General features: G+C 44.6%; 1 protein-coding gene across 3 annotated transcripts in view; it reads right to left on the reverse strand.

Annotated features, from left to right (window-relative positions):
• LOC139532060 (supervillin-like) overlaps positions 1 to 21,759 on the reverse strand; it is a 124,898-nt gene that overhangs the window by 93,425 nt on the left and 9,714 nt on the right. For all 3 annotated transcript variants that reach the window (XM_071329181.1, XM_071329182.1, XM_071329184.1), the window contains exons 2-7: positions 15,458 to 15,521; positions 13,767 to 13,858; positions 11,772 to 11,838; positions 11,522 to 11,673; positions 10,387 to 11,155; positions 2,925 to 3,923 (exon numbers count right to left, since the gene is read on the reverse strand). In XM_071329181.1, coding sequence (XP_071185282.1) covers positions 2,925 to 3,923; positions 10,387 to 11,155; positions 11,522 to 11,673; positions 11,772 to 11,838; positions 13,767 to 13,858; positions 15,458 to 15,521 — 2,143 coding nt within the window. The remainder of the gene's footprint in view (positions 1 to 2,924; positions 3,924 to 10,386; positions 11,156 to 11,521; positions 11,674 to 11,771; positions 11,839 to 13,766; positions 13,859 to 15,457; positions 15,522 to 21,759) is intronic.

Raw genomic sequence — 21,759 nt, forward strand, 5'->3', positions numbered from 1 at the left:
CTAAAGGGTAGAGCTTCCGCTTTCAAGGAGCGGGACTCTAACACGGAAGCTTTTAAGAAATCCCACTATGCCCTCCGACAAAACTTCAAACAGGCAAAGGGCCAATACAGGACTAAGATCGAATAGTACTACACCGGCTCCGATGCTCGTCGGATGTGGCAGGGCTTGCAAACTATTACAGACTACAAAAGGGAAGCACAGCCAAGAGCTACCCAGTGACACAAGCCTACCAGACGAGCTAAATTACTTCTATGTTCATTTCTAGGCAAGTAACACTGAAACATGCATGAGAACATCAGCTGTTCCGGATGACTGTGTGATCATGCTCTCTGCAGCCGATGTGAGTAAGACCTTTAAACAGGTCAACATTCACAAGGACGCAGGGCCAGACGGATTACCAGGACATGTATTCCGAGCAGTCTTCACTGACATTTTCAACATCTCCCTGTCTGAGTCTGTAATACCAACATGTTTCAAGCAGACCACCATAGTATAGTCCCTGTGCCCAAGAAAACTAAGGTAACCTGCCTAAACAACTACAGACTCATAGCACTCACGCCTGTAGCCATGAAGTGCTTTGAAAGGCTGGTCATGGCTCGCATCAACACCATTATCCCAGAAACCCTAGACCCACTCCAATTTGCATATTGCCCCCGCAGATCCACAGATGACGCAATCTCTATTGCACTCCACACTGCCCTTTCACGCCTGGACAAAAGGAACACCTATGTAAGAATGCTATTCGTTGACTACAGCTTAGCGTTCAACACCATAGTGCCCTCAAAGCTCATCACTAAGCTAAGGACCCTGGGACTAAACACATACCTCTGCAACTGGATCCTGGACTTCCTGATGGGCAGTCCCCAGGTGGTGAGGGTAGGTAACAACACATCTGCCACGCTGATCCTCAACACGCCCCTCAGGGGTGCGTGCTCAGTCCCCTGCTGTACTCCCTGTTCGCTCATGACTGCACGGCCAGGCACGACTCCAACACCATCATTAAGTTTGCCGATGACACAACAGTGGTAAGCATGATGACCGACAACAACGAGAGCCTAAACGGAGGAGGTCAGAGACCTGACCTTGTGGTGCCAGGACAACAACTTCTCCCTCAACGTGATCAAGACAAAGGAGATGATAGTGGACTACAGGAAAAGGAGGACCGAGCACGCCCCCATTCTCATTGACGGGGCTGTAGTAGAGCAGGTTGAGAGCTTCAAGTTCCTTGGTGTCCACATCATCAACAACCTAACATGGTCCAAGCACACCAAGACAGTCGTGAAGAAGGCACGACAAAACCTATTCCCCCTCAGGAGACTGAAAAGATTTGGCATGGGTCCTCAGATCTACAAAATGTTCTACAGCTGCACCATCGAGAGCATCCTGACTGGTTGCATCACTGCCTGGTATGGCAACTGTTTGGCCTCTGACCGCAAGGCACTACAGAGGGTAGTGCGAATTGCCCAGTACATCGCTGGGGCCAAGCTTCCTGCCATCCAGGACCTCTATACCAGGCAGTGTCAGAGAAAGGCCTTAAAATTGTCACTCCAGCCACCCTATTCATCGACTGTTCTCTCTGTCAAATGGCTACCCAGACTATTTGCATTGCCCCCCCCCCCCCCCCTATTTTACACCGCTGCTACTCTCAGTTATTATCTATGCATAGTCACTTTAATAACTCTACCTACATGTACATATTACCTCAACTAACCGGTGCCCCCGCAGATTGTATCGGTACCCCCTGTATATAGCCTCGCTATTGTTATTTTACTGCTGCTCTGTAATTATTTGTTACTTTTTTAGGTATTTTTCTTAAAACTGCATTGTTGTTTAAGGGCTTGTAAGTAAGCATTTCACTGTAAGTTCTACACCTGTTGTATTCGCTGCATGTGACAAATACAATTTGATTTGAATAAAAAGGCAACACATCTTACTGTACTTCAGGAACAGTACATGCGGCCGGAGAGAGAAAGCATAGGTTTCTGGATGAGCCTGTGTGAATGTGTGTGTGTATGTTCCTTCAGAGCAGACTAGACCCTCTATACGTCTTTACCCCTGGCCATGCATTAGCCACAGCACACACAACCCACAGTACCTATCAGACCGGTGTCTCTCAGCGGTGGTGATAGGCTGGGTCCTAAACCTCTTTGAGGTCTTTCTACTCTCTCCAGGCGAGATGTAGAGTCTGGGCCTGCGCCCCGTCCCCCCCTCCATGGGACCACTGTATTGTCCCGCACCCCTCTCCAAGGGACCTCCGTCCCCCCCCTGGGTACACCCACTTTATTTCCTCCTCTCTTTGGAGCACAACAAAGAGATGGAGAAGGGTCGGGGCGATGAAGAAAGGAAAGTGAGAGGACAAAAGTAAGAGCAGGAAAATAGTAATTTAAGAATTGAAGCATAGTGTTGTTTGTTTCACCACACAGAATCCCAACCCCTGGTTGGAGGAGCATGAAGGCCACACTCATGCAGAAGTTTGATTGATTGGCCACTACGTTGTGTTAGACACACACACAATACTGTCCATCAGGTAAGCCCCAAGAGAAAGCAACAAGTCAAACCTCCTGCTGCGAAACACACTACTGCTAGCGTTAGTGATTGGATGAGAGTTTCTATAAGTAGAAGAAACAGTTAAGAATAATCAAAAGGATTATTTCAGTCAGTCAGGAGGTTGGTGTTAGCTAGGTAGTGCATGGCAGTGAGTGAGTTCTAGATAGAAGCCAGCAGCAGTTCCCAGCAGTATGCATTGAAGAAACTATACTGTATCAGCTTTTAGATGAGTGTTTCTACATGTTAAAAACAGTGAAAACAATCACACTGATTATCATTGTGTTAGGCAGCGGATGACTGAGTTCCGAACAGAGAAGCCAGCCGCAGCTCTTAGCAGAACGCATTGTAGAGCAGCACTGTATTAGAGAACTACCTACAGCTCAGGTTTCCTGACGACTGGGGCAGTAGCAGTCGTAGCACTTTCCAGGTAGGAGTGACGAAGCTTGGCCACAGAGATACGAGCGTCCCTGGTCTCTAGTGGGCTCTGGTCTCTATTTCTGATCCCATCTTCGATGGCTTCCCTCCGCAGGCCTGCTGCCTCTTTGACCGACCATGGCTCCTGGTCTCTGGGGATGGAGCCTCTAGGGGCCCCATGGGGCCCAGTGTCGGATGAGGAGCGGATGGAGGAGATGAAGGCGTCAGTGGTCATGGTGGTGGTGGTTGGGCCTCCTCCCCTGTTCTGGATGTGGGTAGAGGCGGGGACAACGCCTCTCTGGATGTAGATGGCGTTATCACTCCACGGTTGTTGGCCCTTCTCCCTGGAGGCTCTGAGCTCTGCTCTGACCTCGGCGGCCTGCAGGCGGGTCATGGGTTGTTCCGTAGGTCTGATTGGTTCGGGGTCTGTGTCCGACTCCCCCCATCTCATCCTGGTTCTCTCTCCCCCTCTTCCCATGTACCCTCCTCTGGGCTCAGCCTCCCTCCCCTGTCCCACTCCCTGGACTCCTCTGATCTCTGACGGCAGCACAGCTTTCCTGCTCTTCAGTAGTCCCTCAGTCTTCACCTCCTGTCTGCCCTCCCTAGGGGCTCCCCTCTTCTCCTCTTCTTCCACTTCTCCCTCCATCTCCTCTTCCTCCTCTGGCGGAGCCTGTTGGGGCTGCTGTGCCCCGGAACCGGGGCCAGTAGTCATGGACAGATAGCTGGGGTCATCACTCTGCCCAGAACGGGTGAGCTGAGGCTGGTGGTGAGAGTAGGACTTGGGGCCTGGAGGGTCAGTGGTGGTATACGGCGGAGCCTGGGGGTCATGGTGGTAAGCTGTGGAGTGGGTGTTGATCTGGGGGTGTCTCCTGTACAGGGGGGCCTCGGAGACATGGTGGCCCAGCTCTGGACTCCTCTTTCGAACTCCCTCATCCCTGGCCAGTCTTTCCCTAACTCTGATTCTTTAGGGAGAGACAGAGGGTTTACAACACGCTCCAGTTTATACTGAAACTCAGAGTGCAGAGAGATAAATTATGGTAAATGCCCAACACATCCCCTTCCCTCAGCCACAAACATACCCTTGCCCCCATCCCTCCCTCGCCTCCTCCCTTCCTCGCCTCCTTCCCCTCTTATTCAAGCGTGGCTCCATTTAGAGAAAACGGTCAAAATGTCATCAACGATATAACCCAGAAATATGAATGTAATACCATCTGACCAGTGAGATACTAATGAGAAACACATGATGAACACCAAGTCACCAAACTTACACAAACAGGGAATCAATTGGATGCAGAGCGTAGACAGATCACATGCTGGATGATGGTGGGGGTCGGTTGGTTGACAACACGCTAGGCTACAGCTGTTGTCAGGTGGTGGCTAATGCTTTTTCAACAGTAGTTAAATATAAAACAGTAGCTCTTTCCCATAAGACTTGATTTTGTGGTTCTGGGAGAGTTAAAGCCAGCAATATTGTACAGGTTAATCTCTCTGGAAGGCGGCTAGCATATGGCATAAAAACACTCAGCTCTTGAGCATATTCCTATAGTACATCTAAGATGTTCATGGAACAGTTGACAGAGTGCCCTCTCCTTATTTCCCTTTCTTTCGTCACTGGCCTCTACTACTCAAGGTCCGGGAAGACTCTTCCACAGCAGTCTTCCACAGCTGAGCAGGCCTGGGCCTGGATTCACATAGCATATCTTCAGAAGAAATCTCTTCTTAACTGCCATTGTTCCCTTAAAAGGCCCAGTGCAGTCAGCAACGTGATTTTCCTGTGTTTTATATATATATTTCCACACTATCAAGTTGGAATAATACTGTGAAATTGTGAAAATTATGATAATGCCTTTAGTGTAAGACTTGTTTGAAAAGAATGCCTGAAATTTCAGCCTGTGTTGGTAGGGTGGGAGCTTTGGCCTGCCTGGGGACATCACCAGCAGTAAATTAGTTTGACCAATAAGAGAGTTCCAAACCGCTCTGCCAATAACAGCTAGTTTTCAGTTTTCTCCTCCCCACTCATACAATCCTAACAAATATCTTGCTTGAGAAATTTCACTTTGCTAAGAAGCTATTTTGTTTCTTTTTTACCATTTCAATCGAAAACAATCACAGTAAGGTACTTAAATGTTACCCAGAAATTATTTGATATCGAGATGAAAACGGCTGCATTGGACCTTTAAACTATAGACTTATGAGGAAAGTTAAGCAAAGTTACTATTCCTCGTTTTGTGAATATGGTGGGCTGTGAATAAGGCCTGGCTGTGGAAGGTTAGCTCAGTCTGCTTTTCTCCTCATCTCTGAACGACACATTCCTTTATGACTAAATCCAGTAATCAGGTTTAGTGGGTCAGAAATGGTCTACTATGATGTCAATGTCTTGAATATGGAAATTTAGTCAGCGTAACTCTACTGGACTCCATTGTCTGTCTGTAATCACAAGGTTACTACTGCTGTGAGCCCAGATCCAATGATCTGATTGTTGAAATCTAGAAAAAGGAAATGAAGAGGAGCTAACGGCGCTAACAGCAATACCTTTCCCAGCTCTAATTTCACATTTTCTCTGACTGTGTGTGTGGGCCTGAGGGAGAGAGGATACATTACTGGATATATCTGCTGAGTCAAGACAGAGAGGAGTGGGGGATGAGTCGTGACTAAAATGTTTTTCCCCCCACTGTCTGACTCCCAGCATCATCCTCCCCTCTCCCTCAGTCTGGCCTAGTCAGCAGAGAAACAGGGAGAAACAGAGAGAGTACCTCAATAGAGCACTTACTGTAAGTAACTCTACAAATCTATAAGTAAGTCATTGAGATAGAAACATCTGCAGTCATTGGACAACCTGAATGGAGGTGGGGAGGGGGAAAATTTGGTCAATGAAATGAAACCACAGCAACACCCATTAATGTTGATGGGGGGTGAGGTCAGATGCGACAATGCCATGATGTGATAGGTTAAGAGATGGGAATGTGGAGGGGAGGGAGGGAAGGTCAGACACACCCTGTACCTGGAGGGCCAGTTGATAAGGGACTGGGTGTTGCCTGCCGAATCAGTCTGGAGGAACCAATCACTGGGTGGTTTCACTTCCGGGCTGTACCAATGGGACGGGAGATGCAGTGAGTCAGCGACACACTTGGGCTATGTCCAAAATGGCACCCTATTATTCCCATGTAGTGCATTACATTTGACCAGAGCCCTGTGGAGCTCTGGTCAAAATTTTTGGACGCACCCTGGGTGAGTGAGTGGTTAAAGGCTAGACTGCCCAGTGTCTCACTTGTAGCACACACAATTGACTTCGTATTGAACTTGACCAAAAAAGACCATCCATCTGCCTGGTACTTCAATGGATATCCCATTCTCTAGTAGTCTAGTGCAAGCTGTTATGATACTGGTATTTGGAGAAATGTCAACAAAATGAAATATGAAACAAATCCTCTCCAGGAACGTTAATCAAAATGAAAAAACTGTACATCAATTGGGGCTTATGAAAAATAATAGGACCATACAGACCAGTGGAGGCTGCTGAGGGGAGAACGGCTCATAATAATGGCTGGAACGGAGCCAATGGAATGGCATCAAACCATGTGCTTGATGTATTGGATACCATTCCACCGATTCCTCTCCAGCCATTACCATGAGCCCGTCCTCCCCAATTAATTTCCCACCAACCTCCTGTAATACAGACATAACACAAAACAGCAGCATGTATTGCAATGCACACAGTGTACTGTACATGTTCAGTGCCTTCATAATAAGTTACATGGACTCACTGTGTGAAATAATATTGGTTAACATGATTTTTGAATAACTACCCCTCAGTCAGGTAGTGAATTTCAAGCACATATTCAACCAGTCCAGGAAGGTTTTCCAATGCCTCGCAAAGACGGGCACCACTTGGAAGATATATGTATATATAAAAAAAAAGAAGAATGAATATCCCTTTGAGCATGGTGAAGTTATTAATAAGGCTTTGGATGGTGTATTTATACACTGAGGCACTACAAAGATAGAGGCGTCCTTCCCAACTCAGTTGCCGTAGAGTAAGGAAACTGCTTAATGGCATTAATGCAACAAAACGAGGAACAAGTAAAGGGGGTTGAATACTTTATAAAAAGGCAATGTATATGGGAAAGAATAGGTATACAGTCAACTGATGTAGCCTATTGTAAACACTGCACGTGCATGATTTGGTCCTAAAAAAGGAAGGCAAAAATCCCAGTGTAGTCCTGTCCCATGTGGCTACATAGTATATGTCCTTCCTTATCTGTCTTACCGATATCCAGAGCCATAACTTCCTAGTATAGAGGGCTGTACTGGATTGAGAATAGGCATTTGACTTATATCTATTCTATGCACAAAGGAGAGATATTTAAATAAATAGTCATGGGTCTTTCTGTAGAGGAGAATAAAAGGAAGGAAGCAGGGTGTCGTGGGACGATATGTGACCGACCGGCTTGAAATTTGATTTTTTATTTTTTTTTACATTGGATAAAAGTAGAGACTCAGAGCTAGAAAATTGTATATCATCGCAGTGCTAGCTGTGTTACTAAAGATCCTGGTTTGATACCGGGCTGTGTTGCAGCCGGCCACGACCGGGAGACCCATGAGGCGACGCACAATTGGCCCAGCGTCGTCCGGGTTAGGGGAGGGTTTGGCCGGCCGGGATGTCCTTGTCCCATCGCACTCTAGCGACTCCTGTGGTGGGCCGAGTGCATGCATGCTGACACGGTTGCCAGGTGTATGGTGTTTCCTCCGACACATTGGTGCGGATGGCTTCCGGGTTAAGCGTGCATTGTGCCAAGAAGCAGTGCAGCTTGGTAGGGTTGTGTTTCGGAGGATGCACGGCTCTCAACCTTGGCCTCTCCCAAGTCCATACGGGAGTTGCAGCGATGCGACAAGACTGTAACTACCAATTGGATATGACGAAATTGGGGAGAATTTAAAAAAACATTTTTTTTTTAAAGAAAAGAAATGACAGAGCGAAAGAGAGAGGATGAGAAAAAAGAGAGCTAGTGAGTGATAGACAGCTATCCCTCTGCTCCCATGACCTAAACCCTAAACTCTTTCTCGAAGCAGGCGGTTTGGCATAGTGTTGCTGGCCTTCATCAGTCCCAGCTGTGTCTCTGTATGCTGTCATAGTTCTGACCGAGGAGTCACACAGTGCGCCCCGTAACCCAACACCCTTCTGATGGTTAACGCAACACAGCTGCTGCTAAGATTTGAAACCCGAGAGTGAGAGACAGAGACAGCGAGAGAAAGTGAGAGAGAGCGACAGACACAGAGAGAGACAGAGGAGGGAAAGAGTAATGCCTGGTGGGATGTGGAATATAAATGTCCCCCTTAGTGAGTCAACATTTGCTACCAGCAGGGTACAGCTAGGACAAGAGCTGGCTGTTAAAATAAGACTGATGGACTGAGGGGAGGAGTATGAAGAGCACTGGAAAAAACATTGGAAAATGCAATGTCTCCAGACACCGAACTGCATTGGCCAGGACTGTGAATGCCAAATTAAGAATTCCTTAACTATTTGGTGAGGATATCTAACATTGACAGTGCCATTTTTTAGAACATGACACCATTAGTTTCACATCCTGAAATAAAGGGCTTTGGGTGACTGGCTCAGTCACAAGCTGTGTTCTAAAACCCATACTAACATACTGTATACTATATACTTAATGAGTATATACTGCATACTATTGGTTCATTTTAGTATACTGTAAACGAACAGTATCCTTTCAGTTGAGCGTACTAGCTCTTCGCTGTCTACCGGAACTTGATGCTGTTGCTATGCAACCTTTTGCTAGCTTGTTAGCATGACAAATTACTAGTTAGACATTTAACGACTTCAGGTGTGTTATTAAACACAATCTGGAGTGCCAGAGTGCGCGTGTTGTCAGATTGTAAATTCTGAGCATCTCGCTCTGGGAGCTCACACTGGACCCTCGGGCTGAGGAGTAGGGTTGATTTGAGCATTCTGACCATACAACTGCAGTCAAGCACCTTGGCTAGCTAGCTAGTTACTTCCAGACACAAATGAGACCACTCTGATCATTTTACTCGCCCTAGCAGAGCCGGTTAGGCATTCATGTGCTGCTGGCAACAATTTAATAACTTTTTTTAGCCGACATTTACAGACACCGGCCATATTCAACGGGTGTTGAGCGCTAGTAAATTAATTGCGCTCTGGTACACTCAGAGGAGAGTGCTCTGAAATAGATTAGATAGCCAGAGCGAATTTACGAAAGCACCCGAATGTCCATTGAGAACGCACAATGACGATACCATTTAGCTAAGAACGACAAGAATAATCAAGTCAATAAACATGGATAGTTAGCAATTAGACAGCCTATAGTTAATATATACTGGCAAGCTTGATGCATTATTAGCCAGCTAACGTTAGGTAGCTAGCTAACATACCGGTACATACTGCTGTAATGATATGCTATGTGGTTCGTAAGGACAGCGTAGCTAACAAATTGTCAGCAAACATAACATGTAAGGTAACTTATTTGAAAAGTCATTACTTAATTACATTGTTCAACATTTTCTTAACATTTGTTATAATTAGTTAAAGCAATGATTTTGTATCTGCTCTCGTCGTACTTGGCTGCATATTTTCCGCCATTTTCTTCAAATCTGAAAACGATATGAAGAGCCACGCCCATTTCCTGAAGAATTGCATTATGGGCCCTAAAGTACCGAAATAGTGTTCTCTGCGTGTATACTTCATATTTTGGCAAATTTAGTACGACATCCGGGAACTTTTGGCATACTAACTATATCCATGCTATGACCAATAAGCATACTACATACTTAATTCACGTCACAAATAGTATGGTTACTGCGGTTAGTATGAGGATTCGAACACAGCTCTAGTCTGATAACTGAGCAATTATAGTAGATTCTTAATATCATTTTGACTTCAACTATATCCCCAAAGCAACTCCTTTTATCTAGTCAACTTATCATCTTAACAGTACAGGTTGTTGTTAAACATGAAAGACATGCAGCAGCAACATCAATGCCTGATCTGAGGTCAGTTCAGATTTAAGTTCTCTCAGTCCCAGCTGCGTGTCTGTTTGAACCCTTTTGGACTGACTGAGCCTGCCTGCGCTGCACTTTAATTCCACTCCAGACAACTGCTCTGGGTTCAGATTGCTGTTTGAAATAATGTGTGCGTCCCAGTAGTAGTGCACTATATAGGGAATAGGGTGCCATTTGGGACACAGTCAATGTTCCTGCCAAGAGCACGACTTTGTGAGGGGGCGAGCGATGAGTGTGCTGCAAGCCTAATGGATGATGTGTCATCTTCCAGTCCCAAACGCAGCCCACCCATCCTTCCATAGGAGTACATTATGTGTGTGTGTGTGAGGGAGATACAGAGACTCTCGAGGCAGATCTAGACATAGTGTAGGAGGTAGGGACACTCACCCCTGTCTGCTGAGGATGTTGTGGGCCTGTTGCTCTATGAACAGGTCCCCAGGTGGCACCTCCTGTTTGGGGGAGGGCAGCAAGGACTTCGTCTTGGGTGAGCTGGGGGGCAACCCCATGATGATGTTGTGCTTAGCAACGGGCACTTTGGCAGAGGTCAACGACGTCACATCCATGTAGGTGGAGGAAGATGGCGGCTGCGGCTCGGGGGCTTTGATGTTCCTCTCCTGCTGAGCTGCCCTGCGCTGGTTCTCCAGGTTCTCCACCCTCTCCCTCTCTGTGAACGAGTCGACCCTGGGTCGCCCCTGGCCAGGCTTGCCGTAGCCCTGTGGTGGGGGGGCCACTCTACCCACCCTGGATCTAATGGATGTGTAGGAGTGTTCGTCCCCCACAGACTCTGCCCTGCAGCGTGTTTCTGGGTGTGTGTAGCCCTGTTGCCTCTCAGAGGAAGAAGCCAACTCCTTGCGTCCACAGGAGGCACCGTATCGGGAAGAGAAGTGGTCGGTGACAGTGGTGTCTGGCTCTTGGTCCAGCGAGATACCATAGCGCTCGGCCAACTGGCGACGCCTTTCTGCCTTGTAGCGGGCGATCCGCTCCACCTTGGAGTCCAGGTCGGTACCAGCGAGGTCTGTGGGTTCAGTGAGGACGGTCTGGGTCTGTTCCTCGGGTCTGCACCGGGCTCTGGACTGCCTCTCTGGAGCAGTGACCTGCTGATGGGTCATCATCTCTGGACTCTCCATGTCCTCCTTACTGTAACGTTGTACTGTGACTGGGGATAGAGGGAGAGACCATTACTGCTTCAGACTATTACATTATGTATGGACTAAAACACTACGCAAGTAGTATATAATGCATGATGTCAATGTATATCTTGCAAATGATTTAATACTGTAAGCAAATATTGATCAAATTCATAATAAAAAGCATTGGTCAGGTCTCTTTATTGATATGCTATATGGAGCTCTAACTATGCTCTAGGTCTGTCATTCTGTGGGTTGCGTAAGTAGCTGATGCAGCCATGTAGAAACTCCAGGTACAAGTTTAGTGAGTAGGTGACTGTATTCTGGTGTGCCTAGGTGTCCCTGTCCTCACTGACACAGGGTACTCTGTGTAGTATGTGTGTGTGTGTCCTCACCGACACAGGGGTCACAGGTGTCCGAGGCGCGTGTGTAACGGGGCGTGTCTTCCTCTACCAGCCGATTGGTCACCAGGCCTGGGCAGCTGGGTAATATGGCGGGATGCACCTCGCTCTCTATGCCCTCCAACCGCCGGGCAATCCTCTCCTTCCTACACAATCAGACACAGAGTCAAATACGCACACAGTGACACACGCACACACAGTGACACGCGCACGTTCTCATCCATCACGAATGTCTCGGTTGTACCTGTTCATTTTCCAGTCACAGCTAGTGCTTGGGCTGATACCTTCAAAACGCTTCCTCAATTCTGAAACTGGACAGATGAAAAGACAGGTAGGTTAAACAGGATAAAACTGGAAAGTAGAGAATAAAGTTTATTCAATTCAGTAGTCATTATAAGAGAGAGACACACTTCACAGCAGATGAGGATGGACAGTTTAAGCTCACATTAGCCAACAGAGTTTACTGTAAATTCAAACCGATCTGGTACAGGCTACTGTCACATCTAGAGCAAGAATAGATCTCGGTTTGTTTGTGGGTCTTGTTATAAGGAGGTGACGATTCCTCCAGTAGCAGACTCTGTTCTCTACGACACAGTGACAAATCGCTGAGAGACACATTCACAAGGAACTGACAAAATCTGCATCCCGCTTCGATAATAGAAAGAGTCCAATCTGCTACTGACTAATTGACTTAGCGAAAGAAGTGGTTACACTCTGAATCTTTCATGTGATTGATCGAGCCCTACATAGAGACCGAGAGATCACACAAACCCATAGGCTGTGTTTACACAGGCAACCCAATTCTAATCTTTTGGGCAAATATTAGCGAAAGATCTAATCCGGTTGTTCAAAATACTAATTACAGGCAAAAAGAACAGAATTGGTCTGCCTGTGTAAACACAGCCAGAGCAGGGCAGTCAGGTAATGGCCTATTGGGTTGGACTGAACCAGACTGCCCCTCTAGGAGGACAGACAGAGTCCTAACCATGAGCTAGTAGGAAAGGAGCTGCACTGTAGTCAGGATAAACAGAACAGTACAGTCTAGAGCTTGTTATGCGTGTTACTGCTGGACACCACATGTAATAAAGCAACTTTTCAATCTTTTCTACAACAGCCGAAGATGTAACATGTGTTTCCCACAACATCACACGGAGAGAATAGTCGCTAAGTGCATCGTTGGAGCATGTGTCGATACTGATAGGATCGAAAGAAAGGGAGAGCTGCTCTTGGATCAGCTTTCTTCATTCAAATCTTTCCTTAACATTACAATTATTTCACAATACCGACAACATAGAGCCAACATAGAAATATTACGACCTACAGCTGCAAATATTAAGGCAGCTTATTCTATACTCACCCAATAAATTGCACTAAAATCACAGATTTGGCACATCATTGTGCACATGTCAGGCTACTCAAGAAATATATTGAGACAAATTACAGACACGAGCCTACAATTATCAAAATATAACAATTGATGGAACATTAAATGTATTTCAATATGATTGAAATAGGCCTAAAGCCTACTGATTATATTTTAATGCACTCATCTCAGTTTTCATTTGAAACATATTTTTATTCATTGCTTCTTTGTAACACTTGCAAAGAGAACTTTGTATTTGTAGTCAACTTTGTTCTGAAGTTAATCAGATGCGTAACCTTTATTTAACTAGGCAAGTCAGTTAAGAATAAATTCTTATTTACAATGACGGCCTATACCGGCCAAACCCAGATGACGCCGGGCCAATTGTGCACCGCCCTATGGGACTTCCAATCACAGCCGGTTGTGATACAGATTCGAACCAGGGTGTCTGTAGTGACGCCTCTAGCACTGAGATGCAGTGCCTTAGACCGCTGCGACACTCGGGAGCCTGAGAGATGGATAATCCATGTGATTCTACGTTTAGCGGAGAGCAAAAAGCATCTAACGACGCACTTAGCTGTTCTACGAGTGGTCTGGTAATCGTCTTCCTCTGAGGATTGCCATTATACAGTCAAACAATAGACACCACTTCCCTCAACCCCATAACTCTGGGAAAGTATCCTTTGTCCGAGAATATGTTCCAAATGGCACACTATTCCCTATATAGTGCACAACTTTAGACCGGAGCTAAAAGGGCTCTGGTCAAAAGTAGTGCACTATATAGAGAATAGGGTGCTATTTGAGATGCAAGCATTGTCAGATAGAGTCATGTGTTTCATGCAGCACAGCATGCTGAAACAGAAAGCCCTAAGTCACCTTTAGGGAGGCTTGCCAAGAGATGTACATCTATATCCTTGGTGTTCTTGGCCAGGTTGTTTTTCTCTTCGGACAAGAACACTTTCCGGAAGCTGCAGAGGGGCACAAATAAAAACAGAACAGCTCAGTCAGTCATAACCAATTATGTATATAAACACTAGATTGCTGATGCTATGTAGAGTCGTGGCCAAAAGTTTTGAGAATGACACAAATATTCATTTCTCACAAAGTTTGCAGCTTCAGTGTCTTTAGATATTTTTGTCAGATGTTACTATGGAATACTGAAGTATAATTACAAGCATTTCATAAGTGTCAAAGGCTTCTATTGAAAATTACATGAAGTTGATGCAAAGAGTCAATATTTGCAGTGTTGACCCTTCTTTTTCAAGACCTCTGCAATCTGCCTGGGGAGGCTGTCAATTAACTTCTGGGCCACATCCTGACTGATGGCAGCCCATTCTTGCATAATCAATGCTTGGAGTTTGTCAGAATTTGTGGGTTTTTGTTTGTCCACCCGCCTCTTGAGGATTGACCACAAGTTCTCAATGGGATTAAGGTCGGGGGAGTTTCCTGGCCATGGACCCAAAATATCGATGTTTTGTTCCCCGAGCCACTTAGTTATCACTTTTTCCTTATGACAAGGTGCTCCATCATGCTGGAAAAGGCATTGTTCGACACCAAACTGTTGCTGGATGGTTAGGAGAAGTTGCTCTCGGAGGATGTGTTGGCACCCTTCTTTATTCATGGCTGTGTTCTTAGACAAAATTGTGAGTTAGCCCACTCCCTTGGCTGAGAAGCAACCCCACACATGAATGGTCTCCGGATGCTTTACTGTTGGCGTAACACAGGACTGACCTTGTCTTCTCCAGACAAGCTTTTTGCCGGTAAAACTAAAATAAGTCATTATCAAAACTATTTGCAAGTATTTTCAGTAATAGGCTTTTTTCGTAGATCCTGTTGATCTATTCACACTGACTCAAATCTACGGCACTAACATACTGTAAGACCTGTTATGTCTATTGGTGTTACTTCTATCCATTACCATTGTCTAGCCATTGTCTACATGTTACGTCTATCCATTACGATGGGAAGAGAATACCGTTGAAAAATATCCAGAGGGCCGTTGGCAATAGAGTGGGTTGGACTTCAATGCAAAACAGTTGTGGCGTGAAATATACAACGAGACTATCTGAGGGAAGGGGCCTTCGAAAAGAGGAAATCATCCTTTTGGGTTTTAGCAGATGAACATTACATTGCAAAGAACACGACACACCCATTTTGTTGAAGTATTTCATCATTTGCGTAAAGGATGACAAAGATCATGGACAAACAATAACTCAAACGGATACTGTAAACGTAAAGAACTGGTTGGATACTAGATGTGCAATATGTGTATGCGGAGCTGTGGAGTCATGGGTGGCAGAAGGGTGGAATATTTGACACTAGGACAAAACGTTGACACGATGCAATCACACCAATGTTGCAGTGGCGTTCGCTCTACAGTGACCTTACCCTTCACTTTCTCACTTCGCTTGGACACTTTCCCATTGGGAATGCTGTATAATGTACACACAGACAACCACGGGCAGCATACACAGGCTGAAGAGAGACTATTAGATGTGCAATGATACTGTATACAGAACCGAAACAATACACAAATATTGATATTATCCATGAAAATAGCATCTTACCTAAGAGCCCTCTTCTGTAAAAGTCTTGCCTTCCCAAGTTTGACGGGGGTCTCACTCCCAAGTTCTAGAGAGGAGAGAGAAAACATCCTTTAGACTTTAAGACCATACTCAGTTCTTCATCACTTGAGTGAGAGGAGACAGGGCCATTGTGAATAGTCCAACTTTACACTTTTTACTGACCAAACATTAAAACGAGTGTATTAAAGGCATCTTAAGCTCATTCGACAACATTTCTCGATGCATGACATTAGTCAAGTGGACTTGCAGCACTGCAGAGGAATTAAACACATTAGAAAACTAAAACATATTTTATTGAATCATGTTGAACAATAAGAGATGTGTGCAGCCTTCGGGTTGTAATAATGAGAACAATGTCACTGTGAACGCATCCAAAATTGCACCTATTCCCTATATACTGCAGTACTATTCAACAGAGCCGCAGACCATTGTTCATTTGGAAATGAAACCAGGTGAGACTTGAGACAGCTAACTCACAAAGACACACGCAGGCACACAGTAAATTGCGGTACAGCTCTTTCTAAAGTGGCTTGTCTCTATGATGTCACGGCTCAAGGCGTTAGAGGTTTGATTGCTTTTCATTGAGACGGATTGGATTCTTTAAAGTCTGATCACATGTAGGGCTGGCACAATTACGTATAACCATGTAACCAACGGTCACGGCCGGATGTGATGTAGCCTGGATTCGAATCAGGTACTGCAGTGACGCCTGTTGTACTGAGATGCAGTGTCTTAGACCACTGTATCACTCGGGAGCCCTTTGTGCGGTTAAGTCCGTTTCTGTGGAAACATGGATTCTTTACAAAGTGAAACTGCTGAAACAAGCAAGGTGCTGTAGCAAAAAAGTATTCAGTTGCCTAGGGAACGCATCCCAGATTGCCTGCACCGGCACACAGAAATAGAATGAATAAAACTGTCTTGGAACCTCTAACCCTGGCACTTTGACTGAGTACATGTGTACACTCGCAATGGCTGCCGGGTATTGTGATGCAATCATTTCCATGGTAATGTAGAATGTTCATTCAAGTGATGTTAACTGATGTGGCTCATGCAATGGAAGGTTATTTTTTCAATGTCAGTTGAGTTGAATCAACAAATCACAGCACATATTGATGGGGACACTTCCTGATTTTCTCCTATGGGTATATTCGCAATGGCCGCCAGTCCACCCATTAATTATGCCATCGTGGACTTAAATGGGGACGGCCGTTATATTCATTCAATAACTATTCAACACCTTTGTTATGGCAAGCCTAAATACACTACATGACCAAAATTAAGTACACCTGCTCGTCAAATATATAATTCCAAAATCATGAGCATTAATAGGGAGTTGGTCCCCCCTTTTCTGCTATAACTTTCTGCTATAACTTTCTGCTATAACAGCCTCCACTCTTCTAGGAAGGATTTCCACTAGATGTTGGAACATTGCTGCGGGTACTTGCTTTCATTCTGCAACAAGAGCATTAGTGGGGGTCAGGCACTGATGTTGGTCAAATAGGCCTGGATCACAGTCGGCGTTACAATTCATCCCAAAAGCTGTTCGCTGAGGTTGAAGTCAGTGCTCTGTGGAGGCCATTCAAGTTCTTCCACACCCATCTCGACAAAACATTTCTGTATGGATGTCGCTTTGTGCACGGGGGCATTGTCATGATAAAACAGGAAAGGGCCTTCCCCAAACTGTTGCCACAAAGTTGGAAGCACGGAATCGTCTAGAATATCATTGTACGCTGTACATTTTCCTTTGCTGGAACCAAGGGGCCTAGCCCTAAACATGAAAAACAGCCCCAGACCATTATTCTTCATCCACCAAACTTTACAGTTTGCACTATGCAATCGGGCAGGTAGCGTTCTCCTGGAATCTGCCAAACCCAGATTCGTCCGTCAGACTGCCAGATGAAGCGTGATTCATCACTCAAGAGAACGCATTTCCACTGCTCCAGAGTCCAATACCGGCGAGCTTCACACCACTCCAGCAAATGCTTGGCATTACTGATAGTGATCTTACGCTTCTGTGCGGCTGCTCGGCCATGGAAGCCCATTTCATGAGGCTACCGACGAACACTTCTTGTGTTGATGTTGCTTCCAGAGGCAGTTTGGAACTTTGTAGTGAGTTTTGCAACCGATGACAGACGATTTTTATGCGTTATGCACTTCAGAACTCGGCGGCACGGTCTTTGAGCCGGTGTGGCTTACAACTTCATGGCTGAGCCGTTGTTGGTCATAGACGTTTCCACTTCACAATAACAGCACATAGTTAACCCGGGCAGCTCTAGCAGGGCATAAATTTGACAAACTGACTTGTTGGAAAGGTTAGAAGGGATGTCCACATACTTTTGTGTGTGTGTATATATATATATATATATATATATATATATATGTCAAAAATTGCATAAAAAGTCGCAAAATAAGTTGCATGGATTCACTGTGTGCAATAATAATGTTTAACATGATTTTAGAACGACTACCTCATCTCTGTACCACACACATACAATTATCTGTAAGGTCCCTCAGTACAGCATTGACACAGATTCAACCACAAAGACCAGGGAGGTTTTCCAATGCCTCGCAAAGGGCACTTATTGGTAGATCATATAAAAAAAGCAAACATTGAATACAGTGACGATTTTAGCATGTAAATCTTGGTGGGGCAAACTCAAACTGCCAGCAAAGCCACAACACAACACTAAACAATACATTAATTGCACTATAAAGGTGACAAACGGTGCTCACAAACTGTTAGGGCCTACATAAAGCTGTCCCAACAGCAGAGCTTTCTTTTCAGCACCGTGGAGTGAATCATTACAACTGCTACACCTGGATATCAGCGGAGCCTTGTCTGGCAGCGAAACACTTATTTCAGTCAATATGGCTGACTTGCTTAAACAAATGTGGTTTCTACTGACAATTGAGATATACAAACTATGGCATAAGGGGACGACGAACGGAAAAAAGACAAACCGTAATTTCAATTAAGACAAACTATTTGTTCAGCACTTTTGAAATGTACAGCGACAGTATTATCCCTGTACACCAAGTCAGAACTGTAGGATTAATAAAGAGGACATATAAGCAGACAATGAAAGCTCTTACAATATTTGATGGCATTTCTCTAAAACAGGCTATAAACTACATGTGCATCACCAAATCAGAGAAGTAGGCTAAGTTATTAGGGTGAGGCACACGGGCTACAAACAGCTTACTACACAACATACACTTAGTATTACTTTCTTAGCTACAGTATACATGTCTCCCTGGCATATTACATCATTTATGCAACAGTATACAATACATTTTTGGACTCACCTTGTTGTGATGTGCTCACTTGAAAAGGAAGTTGGCGCAGCAGTCCTTGCGGGCAAATTTTGTCATCAAACTTTGTCAAAGTCTTTCATTCTCTGGAGATTAAAGTGCTTTCAAAACAACAGGGAACTAAGGAGGAAAAACAAGGTCGAATCATGACGTCAGTGATCTTCAGGTCGAAGCTCTAGAAAGAGGCCTGAGTTCCCGACTTGGAATTCCGAATTGGATGACTGTTCAAACATCAGTGCAAACCGTAGTCTGGCTTTTTTATGGCGGTTTTGGAGCAGTGGCTTCTTCCTTGCTGAGTGGCCTTTCAGGTTATGTCGATATAGGACTTGTTTTACTGTGGATATAGATAAGTTTGTACCTGTTTCCTCCAGCATCTTCACAGTGTCCTTTGCTGTTATTCTGGGATTGATTTGCACTCTTCGCACCAAAGTACGTTCATCTCTAGGAGACAGAACGCGTCTCCTTCCTGAGCGGTATGACGGCTGCGTGATCCCATGGTGTTTATACTTGCGTATTATTGTTTGTACAGATGAATGTGGTACCTTCAGGCGTTTGGAAATTGCTCCCAAGGATGATCCAGACTTGTGGAGGACTACAATAGTTTTTCTGAGGTCTTGGCTTTTGATTTTCCCATGATGTCAAGCAAAGAGGCACTGAGTTTGAAGGTAGGCCTAGAAATACATCCACAGGCACACCTCCAATTGACTCAAATTATGTCAATTAGCCTATCAGAAGCTTCTAAAGCCATGACAATTTTCTGGAATTTTCCAAGCTGTTTAAAGGCACAGTCAACTTAGTCTATTTAAACTTCTGACCCACTGGAATTGTGATAGTGAATTATAAGTGAAATAATCAGACTGTAAACAATTGTTGGAAAAATTACTTGTGTCGTGCACAAAATAGATGTGTAGGTGTTCCTTTTGTCCAGGTGGGAAAGTGCAGTGTGGAGTGAAATATAGATTGCATCATCTGTGGATCTGTTTGGGCAGTACGTAAATTGGAGTGGGTCTAGGGTTTCTGGGATAATGGTGTTGATGTGAGCCATTATCAGCCTTTCAAAGCACTTCATGGCTACGGACGTGAGTGCTACGGGTCTGTAGTCATTTAGGCAGGTTTCCTTAGTGTTTTTGGGCACACCATAGTCTGTTTTAAACATGTTGGTATTGTTGGTATTACGACTCAATCAGGGAAATGTTGAAAATGTCAGTGAAGACACCTGCCAATTGTTCAGCACATGCCTGGAGCACACGTCCTGGTAATCCGTCCGGCCTTGTGAATGTTTATCACGTCAGCTATGGAGAGCGTGATCACACAGTTGTCCGGAACAGCTGATGCCCTCATGCATGCCTCAGTGTTGCTTGCCTTGAAGCGAGCATGGAAGTGATTTGGCTCGTTTGGTAGGCTTGTGTCACTGGGTAGCTCGCGGCTGTGCTTCCCTTTGTAGTCTGTAATAGTTAGCAAGCCCTGCCACATAAGACGAGCATCGGAGCCGGTGTAGTATGATTCAATCCTAGCCCTGTATTGGCACTTTGCCTGTTTGATGGTTCGTCGGAGGGCATAGAAGGATTTCTTATAAGCTTCCGGGTTAGAGTCCCGCACCTTAAAAGCGGCAGCTCTATCCTTTAGCTCAGTGCGAATGTTGCCTGTAATCCATGGCTTCTGGTTGGGGTATGTACTAGAGGTCGACCGATTAATCGGCGCCGATTTCAAGTTTTCGTAACAATCGGAAATCTTTTTTGGGCGCCGATTTGCCGAGATATATATATATTTTTTTTTTACACCTTTATTTAAATCTTTATTTAACTAGGCAAGTCAGTTAAGAGCACATTTTTATTTTCAAAGACGGCCTAGGAACGTTCAGGGGCAGAACGACAGATGTTTAACATTGTCAGCTCGGGGGTCCAATCTTGCAACCTTACAGTTAACTAGTCCAATGCTCTAACACCTGATTACATTGCACTCCACGAGGAGCCTGCCTAAATCTCACTAGGATAAGGTAACGTTTGTCAACATATTTTCATAAATCCACTCTACAATTTTTTTTTTTATCTTCGCTTATATTTAGCCGATATTGATCAGAGTTACCTTGTCCTATGGATATCTACACAGTTATAAAATTGGCACGGTGATGTAAGCCTACACAAAACACAGACCTTATTTTAAGTGAATCTAAAAATATTCTATGGAATAAATGAAGGAACCGCTTTTCAGATTTTGCTAAAAGGTGTCATGGGAATTATGACTCGCACTTTGGTTGTCAATTCTTACCATGCCCATTATTAAAATAGGATTTCCTGCATATAGAAATTAAAGTTTTTGTTTTCAACATTCATCACAGGTTACTTAAACTCTATTTTTATTCAAACAGTTGAGAGTATTTGTCTCCTAAGCAGACTCTTCAGTATCATTGTCACTTCAGAGCTGTGTGCGTGTGTGTATTTATGCATTATATTAAGTTCAAATAAAAGTGTTCATTGTTCATTCAGTATTGTTGCAATTGTCATTATTACAAAAATGTGTGTGTGTGTATGATATATATATATATATATTATTATTTTTTTTATTTTTTTTATAAAATCGGCCGATTAATCGGTATCGGCTTTTTTTGTCTTCCAATAATCGGTATCGGCATTGAAAAATCATAATCAGTCGACCTCGACTGATTATGATGACGACCTCGATTCACTTATTGATAAAGCCAGTAACTGATGTGGTGTACTCCTCAATGCCATCGGAAGAATCCCGGAACATGTTCCAGTCTGTGATAGAAAAACAGTCCTGTAGTTTAGCATCTGCTTCATCTGACCACTTTTTTTATAGTCCGAGTCACTATAGCTTGTAAGCAGGAATCAGGAGGATAGAATTGTGGTCAGATTTACAAAATAGAGGGCGAGCTTTGTATGCGTCTCTGTGTGTTGAGTACAGGTGATCTAGAATTTTTTTTCCCCCTCTGGTTGCGCATATAACATGTT

The sequence above is a fragment of the Salvelinus alpinus genome, chromosome 10 (genome assembly GCF_045679555.1).
Source record: "Salvelinus alpinus chromosome 10, SLU_Salpinus.1, whole genome shotgun sequence".
In the NCBI taxonomy this organism is placed as follows: Eukaryota; Metazoa; Chordata; class Actinopteri; order Salmoniformes; family Salmonidae; genus Salvelinus; species Salvelinus alpinus.